We start from the raw sequence: 15,000 nt of genomic DNA on the forward strand, positions 1-15,000 counted from the left end.
TTTGATTGGCGTATGCTTGTATGTAACAAGTACATGTATATTTGTTTCTCTGACGTGATATTGAGATTGAGATAACAGCTAGTATAATTGTTTGAAGAACCGCAGAGGAATCTTTTCCGGAAGTAAGAACTGGAATGGTGTTTTTCATGTCATTATTAAACGCATATCTCTTAGGATTGCAAAGTAACGAAAGATTAGTTCTTAAATTACCATCACATTTACAGGAATGACGAAGCTGTGAATGGTCTACGATAGCTAGTTATAAGGAAACGTCTACGTCAATGGCCCTGAGGGGTCCGTATGATCCTTGGAGGTAATATAAGAGTTTGCTGTTAAAATTTATGCGCTATAAAGTGGTTCTATTTCTACGATACACATAATATCTCAACATATTTTTATACAGTTCCCAATAATGTTTAATCATAAAAATATCATAGGAGTTTTTAGACACCAAATGGCTGTGAGGTCCCCACCTCTGGGCAAAACAAGAATCAAAGGGGTCTATAGATAACAAAAAAAAAGTAGTTTGTACGTGGTAACTGCGCGTGCTAGAAATAGCAAACAAATTTCAGATTCTAACGTCTAACGCAATGTAGCCCTTGATAAACTGTGTCTGAGAACGACGGGTTAGGATGGTCACAACTGATAAGATTTTGATTATGGGTTTGCTAAATCAAGAATGACCAGTGGCTAAACAACAACAACACTAACAGTAGCACAAATAAGAGAAAAAAATGTAACAGATAAAAAAATGTATTTAGTGCACCCTTGAAATGATTCTCTCCCTTTAATGGTAAATTCATCAGAAGCAGATAGATAGATGTATTTCCCCTCTTTCTCTCTCCTGCTTTTTCTCTCTCTCTTACTCACTTTCCGTCTCTCTCTCTCTCTCTCTCTCTCTCTCTCTCTCTCTCTCTCTCTCTCTCTCTCTCTCTCTTACTCTTTCTCTCCCCTTTCCTCTCATTCTATGCATCTGTTACAATACCTTGTGGATTATTCTAAAAATATATTCGTTACTTATCTTTGACGTAAGCTGACACCTGAAATCATTCATTTAAAAATTAATAAAAAAAAAAGCAAGAAAATAAGCCGGCATTGATTTTCTTTTTCTTTCACATGTTGATAAGAACGTTACATAGCAGGAATTCCGAGGTCGTCCACTTTTATATCATATTTTAATTAAATATCACACTGATTATTCAACGTGCGCCTTTTACATATATTTTCATTTTCTTTTCTCCAATTGAAATAACAGTGCATGCATTCATTCGAGTTTGCTTGTAGTTATCTATAAATTACACTATAGGAAAAATATACCCTGTTGACATTTCTAGTAGAGTGGATAAGATTAGTGGTATTGTTTCGATAAAATTACTGCATTCAGTATTGAATATTTGAGTTAAGGTTTAGCTACGCTAACCTACCGAATTCTAAGATATATATATGTTTGTGTGTGTATGTTTGTGTGTGTGTGTGTTTGTGCGTATGTGTGTGTATGTGTGTTTGTGTGTGTTAGTGTGTGTGTGTGTGTGTGTATAAACAAATTAACAGAATGAGATGAAAATCCAAGGTTGTGAAAGATTTCAGAACATTTATAAATAGGTCTTACAGCGGTTTCTGGGATATTTTATATATCCCTTCATCGGAGACGGTGTGAGAAAAAGGTTAAGCAATAGTTATTCTTGATAACATATGAAATAGAGAGTGAAGTGGAGGAATGAAAGTAGACGTGAGATATGCAGGGATATTGTATCTGTAATTCCATTTTTTAGGCAGAATGGTATATATAAAAGATTCCTGTACCTTGTGAGTAAGTTCCAATAGTATTTAAAATTGATCATTCCAAGCATAGAGTTTGTAATCCCCGAACCTGGAGCTTAAATATAGTCTGACTATAGCACTTACTCAACATTACCTGACACCTTTGAGTCTTATTGACACCATTGCATCTCATAACATATATATATGTATCTATGTATGCATATATATATATATATCGCTTGTAGAGATACATAAATCTAAGATGTAGACTAGTTAATATTATAGTGGAGTAGATCGGTTTATGGGATTACTCTGGGTTTCTCGATCATAAAGGGTTTAGCCTTACAGCGTATCTTCAGGCACCAAACACTGCTGGTCTGTGACCTCTTTAAAAGATATTCTAAAGAGGTCTCAAGCCAGCAGTGTTAAGAGTCTGAAAATACGCCGTAAGGCTAAACCCCTTATGAGCGGGAAACTCAGGGTAACCCCATAAACTGGCCTACCCCACTGTAATACACACACACACACACATATATATATATTTATATTTAGACATATATACATATATATACACACACACACACACACACACATATATATATATATATATATATATATATATATATATATATATATATATATATATACCTGTATGTGTGTTTGTATAGATAAATAGATAGATAGATAGATAGATAGATAGATAGATAGATAGATCGATGGATGGATCGATGGATGGATCGATGGATAGATAGATAGATAGATAGATAGATAGATAGATAGATAGATAGATGTAAACACACACACACACAAGGCTTACACCACTCACAAACACCACACACACATATAGAGAGATAATATTTTATCTTTTCCGTTTGTCAGTCATTGGACTGCGTTCTTACAAATTGCTCCCAGGCCACTTTTTAAAGACTAGCAGTTATTCTGATCGTATTTCTGCTGGACTGATATGTTATGGGGAGATAAGCAAACTAACACGCTGCAAAGCGGAGGTATGCTGCGGACAAATACAAAGACACATACATGCAACTTGCTGGTACGCGGCCGCGCTCTGTCAAATTCTCTCACAAAACATTGGTCATACTGGGACTACGGCAGAAGCTACTTGCCCAACTTGCCTAAGGCGCTACGAATGATGATTGGACCCGGCCACTGGTTGCAAATCAAACTGCTTGACCACACAGCCATATTCGCACCGCGAACACATGCATATATATGGATAGATAGATCCATACACCTACACACCGACACATGTATATTCTTTCAAGTATAGGCACAAGGACAGAGAATTAGTCGATTGCATCTATCCCTTTCTTCAACTGGAATTTATTTTATCGACCACGTAAGAATGAAAGGCAAAGCCCGCCTAGATTTGATTTGAACTGAGAATGTAATGACTCCAAATACAATCGCAAAGCCTTTTTTCCGACGATTCTGCCAGCTCACCTCTTTCACTACCTCAATGAAGAGATCACAAACTACTTTATCCCGCAAGATATTCTAACTTTCCGTAACGACACCGATTCTAAGCTCACTTTCACACACGCGCGCGCGCACGAACACAACCAAGGTGTCAACAGAAAGATAATCCGATTAAATTGCAAGTAATCGGTAATCGATAGGTTACAGTTACAAATGCATCAGCGTGTTATGGCCGCCTTCCCTCTTTTTCTCTCTCTCTTTGCTCTCTTCCTCTCTCTCTCTCTCTCTCTCTCTCTCTCTCTCTCTTTCTCTCTCTCTCTCTCACTTAACTCTCCCCCTCTCTCTCCCTCTCCCTCACTTTCTCTCTCTGTGTCTCTCTTCTACTACTCCTACTGCAATGGTTCAGTGTCCTTTGCGTTTGCCACCATACTCTACCAGCTGAAACTTCTATGAGCACAACTATACAAGTGTTCATCCCTAATTATTTTTCATCATAACTTTCAGAAAAATGGATGTTTTATATAATTTTCTACAAGTAACTTTCAGATGCTGCAGTTTAAAATTACATTGAGAATTAAAGTGGAAAAAATAATTGGTAGGCGTGCACACATACACACTTACACATATCTGTAAAATTTCAAATTTCATTTTGTATATATATATATACATATACATACAAGGAGGGCGGTCATAGCTCAGAAACATATTCTTTTAGTCTTGAGATGCAATGCAATGAGATTGAACTAGAAACCCCGTGGTTGCAAAGCGAGCTCGTTAGCCCTAACCACAGTATCTGCTCCTTAGGGAAAATAGTCTAATATTTGGCCACAAATCTTTCAGAATAAGGTCAGAAAGTATTGCATGAGATATTCCTTCACTCAAGCCGATCGTTTTTGTGGTTTGGCCTACAACAAAATAATAATGACAGTGACCAAAGGCTTTCCTGCTATGATTCTCTTCCATTATTTATTTCGAAGTATTATACACAAAATTATATTATTCAAGGTCACATTCACTTTCTGCACCGACAATAGATGATTGAAAGATGTAACAGTCATTTCTCACTGGCTGAATGATTGAATCTGTAAAGCCTCTTTCATTGGCTCTTCTGCAGAAACAGAATGAGGGTCACATCAATGCGCTATGCTTTCATATAATTGCAAGGTTATTGTCAAATTTTTAAATAACAGGCTTTAACCTCAGAAATGTAGTTTTAGATTCCAGCGAACAGAAGGGTTACTGCTCACAGTTGTTAAAAAGCTATTAAATACTTCTAACTCAAATTAATTCTGACAATGATTGCTCGGGGGATATATATTTTATGGCAATGAACGCATATGAAATTTGTTTATATAGTATTATTGCATTCTAATTTTGATTGGCTGTTACAATTTTAGCCAATAAGTATTTTATATTATTATTGCAAGAGAATTTCAGTTACACACTGTGTGTGTGTATGCACGCGTGCGTATATGTGTGCATGTGTATGTGCGCATATTTGTGTTATAGTACTGGTCATGAGTTTGGATACGTTGGTATGCGTGCGCGTGCATGTGCGCGTAAGTGTATGCCTGTGTGCTTGTGTATGCTTCTGTGTTTGTGTGTGTGTGTTTGTGTGCGTGTGTATGCTTCTATGTGTGTGTGTGTGTGTGTGTGGGTGGGTGGGTATGTGCATATATGGACATGTGTTGTGCGTATGTGCATGTGTGGATACGTGTGTGTGCACGTCATAAAGTCAATTGGTACAGGCGCTAGCATATCTGATTCATTGAATTACGGTATGTATTTGCCCCGGTTCTCACCGCTCTAAACTCGAATACTATCGTAGTATAAACTTGGTTTTACGAATCTCGGTTTCTCTTCTTGTGGGTATTTGAATACAGCAAGAACCCAGTACTGGATCAACGTTTTCTCTCTTCCTGCCTAATTCTATCTATCACTTTCTCACCCCCTCCTCTCTATCTCTCTCTCTCTCTCTCACTCTCCCCTTGAGTCAAATATCAGCTTTGATCAGAGATAGAAACGAATTAGCCGCGCCAGATTCAGACGATTAAAACACCCCATATGTAATAGCAGCGTCCCTACCACACACACACACACACACACACAAACACACACACTCTCTCTCACACACACACATACTCACATACACAAACACAAACACAAACACAAACACACACACATACACACACACAAACACACATACATACACACACACACAATCACACACACAAACACACACACACACACACACGCATATATCTATATCTATATCTATCTATCTATCTATCTATCTATCTATCTATCTATCTATCTATCTATCTATATATATATATATATATATATATATATATATATAATGTATATATAATGTATGAATGTCCGGAGTGTGTATGTAAATGTAAGCATGCATGTGTGTGTAAGTATGTAAAAGAAATAGTCGCTAAAAGGTGTTTGTCGGAAGATTAAAATATATTTGGTTATCAGTATCAAACATCATCAAAATATCAGATATCGCTGATGGATATTATTCTGAGTGATAGAGTATTCTCAGATATTAACCGCAGTCGATAACTCTACATAAAATCTTGTCATCAATCATTAGGCTGAAACTGAATATCTTCGGTGATGGCTGTGTTTGTTAATGCACGCGCGTACAATGAGTACACTCTTACAAACTCTAACATCTAAAAACTCACATTGCCATACCTAAACACTCGCATAGACAAGCACAAAGAATGTATGCATTTGTGGATGCTTAGCTATGCGTACTTATAGTGTGTCTCTATCCGTGTACATTTCTGTTTGAATGCATATACACATTATACGCAGGTTTCACTGTGTGGTGAGAAGTTCGCTTTTAAACCATGAGTTTTGAGACGAGAGTATTTAATATAGTCCGGGGCGAACCAAATGGATTTGGTAAACAGAAGCTGAAATACGCCCTTAGTATATATATGTGTGTGTGTGTGTGTGTGTGTGTGTGTGTGTGTATGTGTGTGTGTGTGTGTCTGTGTGTGTTAGGTCCTGGTAGGGTACAAAGTTAGGGTATTTCCGAAGAACTATTCAAACTGAACACTGGGTTAGGTTATCAACACTGCTGTCGGGTTGCAGACCAATACCGAAACTCTTCAAGTGGAGAAAATCCAGGTTTCACGACGGTAACACGTTTGTCTGAGTTTGGTGAAGAATAAATTAAAATCCAAATAATAATCTCCTATTTCATATATATATATATATATATATATATATATATATATATATATATATATATATATATATATATTTATATATATATATACTCTTTTACTTGTTTCAGTCATTTTACTGTGGCCATGCTAGAGCAGTGGCTTTAGTCAAGGAATCGACTTATTCATTGTAAGTCTAGTAATTATTCTATCGGTGTCTTTTGCCGAACCGCTATGTTATGGGGACATAAACACAGACACACAAATACACACACACACGCACGCGCACACACACACACACACACACACACACACACACGCATATATATATATATATATATATATATATATATATATATATATATATATATATATATGTATATAATTTATAATTTATAATTTATAATGGTAGAAGATGGAATGAACAGGCTTTAATCCATATCAAATTAGTATTTCCGTACATTAATACCATGTATATGTTGCTGTGTGTTTCGTATATTAAACATTCTTTCATTTATTTTATTCTTTAACTTGTTTCACTCATTTGATTGTTGCCATGCTGGATCAACCCAGGACTCATTCTTTGTAAGACTCTAGTACTTACTCTTTTGATGTAGTTTGCCGAACCGCAATGTTACAGGGACATAAACGCACCAACATCGGCTGTCAAGCGATGTTGGTGTGGAGAAATACAGACTCACAAATAAAAATATTATATATATATATATATATATATATATATATATATATATATATATATATATTCGACGGTCTTCTTTAAGTTTCCGTCTACCAAATCCACTCACAAGAGTTTGGTTGGCCCATGTGGTTGGGAAGCAGACTTCTTACCACACAGCCACGCCTGTGCCTATATATTGGTATATAAATATTACATATGATCCAGTTGTTTAGCTTGCACATCTGCAGTTGAGTAGCTTTCAGAGTATTGCTGAATCATCAATATGTTTTATACGCATTTTCTACTTTTAGCATTCCCTTGATAAAGAGAAACACGAAGATTGAAATACACACAAGACATAAAAAAATACTAAAATAAATAAATGAAAAAAAAAAAAAAAAAATTGTAAATTATCAGCTAAATAGGCCAAAATTAATAATTTATTTATGACTCGTTAAGTAACTCTGATGGGAACCAAAGGCAGCTATAATTATGAGTAGAACGGCAGACAAGTTATTATCCCACTAGGGCAATAAGTTGACCACGCATCCTAAGTCTATCACTTACAGACAAAAGAGAAGGAATCCTTCTAGTTTCCATTTTGGCTGTTATTTATGGTGTTATTCCATTTTTATGAACGGTAAGACATGTCTATGTTTAAAAAGGGACAAAATAAGGGTTTTTTTCTTAAATTAAGATTTTATATATTGATAAGTTTTGTCATTGATTGATTTTGGTCTATTTATCTTCTAATTCACATTTTTGGTTTTTATTTCCTTTACTTTATAAATTACTTTTTATGACTTCTGTGTATTCTTATTCTACGTGTTGCTCTTTGTTTAGTGAATGGTAAAAATAGAAAACTCGTCCAAAACGATGGGAAACTATAGGTGATTCAGTAGCGTTCTGAAAGCCATCTCTCTCTCTCTCTCTTTCTCTCTCTCTCTCTTTCTCTCTCTCTCTCTCTCTCTCGCTCTCTCTCTCGCTCTCTCTCTCTCTCACTCTCTCTCTCCCTCTCTGTTACTGTCTCTTTGTCTTTCTCTTTCTGCCCACCCTCTTCTTATGGGATGATCCAATATTTATATATATATATATATATATGTGTGTGTGTGTGTGTGTGTGTGATTGAAATTTTTTATTTCGAAATGCATATACTACACAAAATAACACAGGTACAACAAGGATGTTTGGAATGATGATAGCACTGAGCTTCTCATAATCCGGAATACTTTCCGAGCAAGATCTTGAAATTTCTACGGCCGTCACACTAGTTGAAAGGCACTTTCTCATTCATAAATTATATAATTTAATTATTTAAGTAAATTTGAAATTTGTCTAATTCAGAATTTTGTTAACGAAGGTGACAACCTCTGATTAGTAAAAGTCAGTAATCTGGTAATTCTTTGGAACAAAAGATTCCGCAAAATCGATTCTGTACTTATATAATAGCATTAATAATAATGATAATAACAATAATAATAATAATGATAATAATAATAATAATAATAATAATAATAATAATAATAATAATAATAATAATAACAACAACAACAACAACAACAATAATAATAATAATAATAATAATAATAATAATAATAATAATAATAATAATAATAATGATAATGGTTTTAAATTTTGGCACATGCTCAACATTTTCATGTAAGGGGAAAAGTCGATTACATCGACCCCAGTGCTCAACTGGTACTAGATTATCGACTCCAGTATTATTCAACTGGTATTTATTTTATCGACCCCGAAACAGATGAAAAGCAAAGTCGACCTTAGCTGAATGTGAAGGTAAAAACGGACTAAATGCTGCTAAGCATCTTGCCCAAGCGCATTAAGGATTCTGCCAGCTCACCGCCTTAAAAAACAAAAATAATAATGGATTCAAATCTTGCCACAAGGGCAGCCATTTTGGGTGAGGAGATGAGCCAATTACATTGTATCCAGTGTTTCACTGGTAATTAATTTATCGACCCCGAACTCAGAACATAGCGACAGGCGAAATACCGCTAAGCATTTCGTCCAGCGTGCTAGAGATTCTGCCAGCTCGCCGTTTTAATAATAATTATAATAATAATAATAATAATAAATGTGTTTACTGGTTGCACTCGCTTGTTATCTTCGATTCTTAGTTTTATAAAGGTTGGGAAAATTTAATTTGAAGACAAATACAAATTAAACTTACCTGAGATACATTAAAACGGAATGCTTCTTTGAAGTATGTCGGTTGTTCAATAATTAATAAATAAAATGTCCAACTACGACAAAAGTTAGCAACCATGATAGCGTAGACTGGTTTAGAAGTAAAGAATTTCTTCCATGGCGTATTATGCGTGGTCTGTATAGAGGAAATGAAGAAAAGAGATGAATTATAATCATTTATAAAGATGATGAAATCAGCATTCACACTATAGTTATGTGTGATATATGCATATACGTACATACACTGACAAACACGCATACTTCGAAGTCACTGTCACACCACTTGTAATTGTACATATAAGAAAACACAATTTGTTTCATATGCCGGTTACTGTGGTAGAGAGAAACTAAACCAGCAACCGGAGTGGGGGTGGGTGATTGTCAGAGACGCTTGAATATAGATGAACTGTAGCCAGAGAATTTGCTCTGAGTATTCTGTTCTTTGCAAAGCAATCAAATGACATCTAAGAAACGATTTCGAGAATTATAAACTGAAGAAATTGATGCAAGCTGCAAAGGAAACGTAAAGTTTAAGAAGATGCAAGAGAAGGTTGACACTTCAGAGGTGAGACGTAACAGTGGTTAAGAATGAGGATGGGCTCTCGGGGTTAAAGAAAGGGAAGATGAAAGAAGAATGCAAAAACGTCTACACTAACCTTCTTAAATCTTTAGGGAAACTCAATCCCACACGTTCACAAATGCTGGAAGTAGTCCCACTATTATGATCAATGAAATTGAAAACGCCCCTAAACTGATGAAAGGAGGCAAAGCTCCGATGAACGATGACGTTACAACAGAGATATTCAAATGTAGAGGTGAAGATGAGTGGCAAATCTTCGTACCCTCAATGTAGAGGGAGTCAGATAATATCCTGCTTCAGAAGAAGGATAATGAAGCAGATTTAAACAACTATCGCCTCATATGTCTCTCGTCACAGCTCTATAAGCTTTTCACAAAGATCATAGTTACCAGACTATCCAAACAACTCGACCACCGACAGCCGAAAGAGAAAGCAGGTTTTCATAAGAACTAGAGTATCTGGGAACTCTATATAACTGCTGTCATTCATAGAAAATCTATTGTTTTACTGTGAGAAAATTGCTGTTGAAGTGTTAAGCGAAATTTGGCATTCGAGGATCAAATCCACGCTATGCCTGCATGAAGCCACAACAAATACGGTGTGGAATAAAAAAAATGTATCTACTGTCAAGGAAAAAGTGTAACTGTAAAAATGCAGAATTATCAGAGTAATGGACATTCAAAAAAGTATGTATGTATAGAAATGTATGAAAGAAGTATTTAAGGTTTAAGATTCAAATTACAGAAGTGCAATAATAATGTTTAGCAGTTCAAAACTGTGAGTAGTGAAATGCAGAATTAGGTCGGCTGATTGTGAGAATCAAATATTGATCGCATCAGTAAAATGTGCAGGTGGTATGGGTTTTTTCCCTTGGGTTGTTCAAATAAAATATTAGTAATATGTAGTATATAGAATGATTCATTGAAAGGCCTAATTATCGATTTTTGTCAACGATCTAAGTATGTCACAAGATTTCCAGACATGAGTACTTCTCACGTGTCAAATAAAGTATAAAAGTGATATTGTCTGCAAAATTAGAAATAGGACACAAAAAAATCAATATTCAAAGTAATCGAACATAAACAATGAAATGAGTTATTTCCCTTGAGTATTTAAAAGAAATATTGTAAAGGTGCTATAGGTTTTTTCCCTTGGGTGTTTAAAAAAAATTAGTTATATGAGGTAGGTATAAAGGTCCCTTCCAGGGGTCGGATTATGGATTTTTCAACAATCTAAGTATGTCACGAGGTTTCCAGACATGCGTTCTACTCAAGTATCAAGTTTCATCAAAATCAATAAAACGATGTAGGAGGAATTAACTAACAACGCCACAAACAAACACACACCAATTTTCCACATATGTAGTGGATGTATAAAGACAGACAAAATTGAGAGAAATAGAGAGAGTGAGAGAGAAAAAAGAGAGAAAGCTAAAACAGAAATTCTATGATTTTACTTACAATAGCAACTGCAGGTTCCCCTATGCTGGATTCTATATAATGTCGCTCTTCTTTTGTTATATGAGGGTGTGTTGATGGCCTTTCATGAGATAGCAGGTACCAACATATACCCCAAATTATACCCATCATACCTACAAAAATGTAATTGAGAATCAAGTATATGAATGAATAAATATAAAGTGAGATAATTAGATTAGTCTTCAGAAAAGCAAACTGGCAGACATATACTGAACAATGTTTATAGACAAACAGGCACGTAAAAATACACACACACACACACACACACACACACACACACACACACACACACACACACACACACACACACACTCACACACACACACAGACTCTCACACACACACACGCACACACACACACACACGCGCACGCACACACTCACACACACACACACGCACACTCATGTATATATAAACACTAAAGTAAGGATTCAGATCGAATCAGGTACTTGAAAAGATATGCATCAGGTAGAATTGGACAATCTCCGTGGTTCCAGCCTATGGTTGGTGAGTATCAAATAGGATATGTCGGTTGTGTACACAGAGAAAAACCGACCCTATGAGTATTTGGCGCCTAGGAGTTGGTCCAACTCACGTGTTACTTTGAATAGTACGTTGTTGGTATACTCTAGGGTATCCGAGAAGTAAATTCCCTTGTTGTATTAAAATGAAATGAATAATAACATACGATGGATAATCGGCAACACATTACAACTGTTTCTTACGTAACTTTTTAAATAGAAGATTGAGAACATTACAGAAAAGCCTGTAGTCATCAGATGACAAGTAATTTTACAAACAAGAATTTTCCAAGAAAACCGCAGGAGTGTACCTGAAGCCTGTCCAGGTCAACTATGAAATGGGAGAATGATCAACTAAGTTGGCCGTTGCGGTCAACAATATAGTTTCTCAGCTTGTAGAAAAAAGATTTCAGATGGCATATTTATACTTATGTTAGATGCTCTATTTATGTTTAAAGGTGTATTAAATATAATTTTTGTAATTAGTATTGTATGTGATTTTTCCTGATTTTTCTTATTCTCTTGTTTTGTAATGTGTTCTAGTTTTTCCCCAGAACAGCTTTCATAGAGACTTAGATAACTATTCTGCAACTTGGTTATTTATTTTTCTCGGAAAATCTCCTACTACTATTTGTATTACTAAAGGCGGCGAGGTAGCAGAATCCTTAGCACGCTGGGCAAAATGTTTAGCGGCATTTCATCCATCTCTACGTTGAGTTCAAATTCTGAGAGTCGACTTCGCCTTTCATCATTCTTGGTTCGATAAAATAAGTACCAGTTAAATACTAGGGTCGATGTAATCTAATAATCTGTGAAAATGAAGTAGATTATCATACAAAACTAATGTGATAATTCATAATTAATAACTCTCGAAGATAATTTCAACAAAATAAACGTAAATTTGTCTCATTTGTAATTTATTGTCTTATTTTCAGTGTACTTCATCATCTGAGTTTAGACTTTCGAATGTCTGTTCGCGTCCTGTTATATATTTAAGGAACAAAATTACTTAGTACGCATGTCTAGAATGTGTATAAACACAAAATGACTATCGTTGCGACAAATGTTTAAACCGTTTGTGCATGTGTGCACGCGCGTGTGCATGCGTGTTGAGGAGTTTTAGCTGTGTATGCGTGTATGTGGTATCTAATATTTTAAAGCACATACTTACCAAAACAATAGAAGCCAGAACGCCAACCTAAATATTGCGTGAGAAGGCCTGATAAAGGCATTCCCAATACTGCTCCTGCGTACGAACCTAAAATATTAGAAGACGAGAAATGTAAAAGCAAATGGCAATGGAATTTCTGTTGTGATGTCAGATGAATTCATGATAAATGTAACTCTGCAAAAATATCATTCTTCTCCGAATTAATAAGTGTACTAATAAATATTTATCGTTTTCAATTTGCCGCTGATGATTGTTTATATGCATATTTTATAACACTACCTCTACACGATAACCATGTACTTTTACCTGTTGAGTTTGTTGATGATAATTTGATTAAAAGTAAAGTAGAGTGCAAGTCGAAGTCTAAACACCATCAATTTACCGATGGCTAAGTTGATTGTGTTTTCTTCATTCGTTAAGTTGAAATAAATTCATTTAGCGAAAACTGAAAGAATTCCCCTTTTGTCAACCATTCAGTGTCTTTCAAGCAACCTTATGTTTTCAAAAGTTATCAATTAGTGCATATATTTGCAAGCATGAGAAATTGAATTTCAGTGCTTAAGATATTCACTTGAAGCTGATGAAGCGTACTGCATAAACGTTCCATGCTTAGCTATCGGCTAATAAGAATGTACACCTGTTTCATTCTGTGATTGGAAAAATACTTCAGGTGATAACAGTGATATAATTAGCAATAACGCAACAAACATCAAACATGAAACCAGTGCAATCAGCAATGTGCTAATTTTTTAGTTAGCTAAGGAAAACTCTGTCTATAGAAAAAATTGAACACTTATACTAGCAGCTTATTGAACAAAACAAGGAAATAATGCTCTTAATAATCCACGTACATTAGATGGCGAATTGGTAGAATCGTTACCGTGTCGGTATAAAGGCTTAGCGGTAATTTGTTTGATCTAATGTTCTGAGTTCAAATGCCACCGACGTCGACTATGCCTTTCATTCCTTTGGGATCGATAAAATAAGTACCAGTTAAGGACTATGCTCATCAAAATTGACTTATCCTTCCCTCAAAATAACTGGCATTATACCAAGATGTGAAACCAATATTTCACGTACTTAAGGCGGGGAGCTGGCAGAATGGTTAGGATGATTGACGAAATGCTTAGCGGCTTTTCGTCTGTCTTTACGCTCTGAGTTCAAATTCCGCTCAAGATTGGCTTTGCCTTTCATCCTTTGGAAGTTGATAAATTAAGTACCACTTCAGCACTGGGGTGATCTAATCGACTTACCCAACTCCGCCAGAGTTCCTAGCCTTGTGCCAAACCGTAAAAACCAATATTACACATACCTATCCAACTGATCAAAAACTAGACATCACTTTGTCGACCATGTATTGTAGAGGAACTCGAACATTTACAAAAACCTTTAACACATTTGTATTCACTCAGAAATGATAAGACCTTCTCTTCAATAATTGTTTCGGAGGAGAAATTATTTTAATAGATTATGTGTGAAAACACTGTAAGGTTGGTGTATATACATGGCTATGCATTAACAGTTATTGACACCGAAGAAGTCGTTCACAATTGACTAAAGAATCTTGTTGTTATATGTAAACAGCAAAAAGTATATTTGCTGACAAAAGCCTTTCTCCATCTGAATGTACACGGATGTGTTAAATACATATGTGAAGAGGTTTATTTTACTCATTGCTACTTAGCGTGCTTTGAATTAATTAACTGCAGCTTGACAGAGATTTAAGAAACTTTTAATGATTTCATTGAGTGGAAAACTGTGTTTTATACCAATTTTGAAAATATTTGAAGAAATGTAAAAACAATAGAATGTGTTTATCAACACAAATGCAAAATGAATTTACCAGTCGTAGTGCAGAAGAAATTCAGTCAATATTTGTAGCTAACCTGAAGTGAAATGACGACCAATAAAACACAGATGCATCTACTAAATCATAACTAGCTATTTGCTTTCCTTTAAATCGACACGAAGAAAATAA

The 15,000-nt window shown here is 35.4% G+C and overlaps 1 protein-coding gene across 2 annotated transcripts in view; it reads right to left on the reverse strand.

Moving 5' to 3' along the window:
- LOC106873512 (vesicular glutamate transporter 1) overlaps positions 1-15,000 on the reverse strand; it is a 400,771-nt gene that overhangs the window by 31,177 nt on the left and 354,594 nt on the right. For both annotated transcript variants that reach the window (XM_052973285.2, XM_014920898.3), the window contains exons 6-8: positions 13,023-13,109; positions 11,314-11,444; positions 9,257-9,409 (exon numbers count right to left, since the gene is read on the reverse strand). In XM_052973285.2, the coding sequence (XP_052829245.1) occupies positions 9,257-9,409; positions 11,314-11,444; positions 13,023-13,109 (371 nt within the window). The remainder of the gene's footprint in view (positions 1-9,256; positions 9,410-11,313; positions 11,445-13,022; positions 13,110-15,000) is intronic.

Source organism: Octopus bimaculoides, chromosome 15 (genome assembly GCF_046866305.1).
Source record: "Octopus bimaculoides isolate indiv1 chromosome 15, ASM4686630v1, whole genome shotgun sequence".
NCBI classification, from domain to species: Eukaryota; Metazoa; Mollusca; class Cephalopoda; order Octopoda; family Octopodidae; genus Octopus; species Octopus bimaculoides.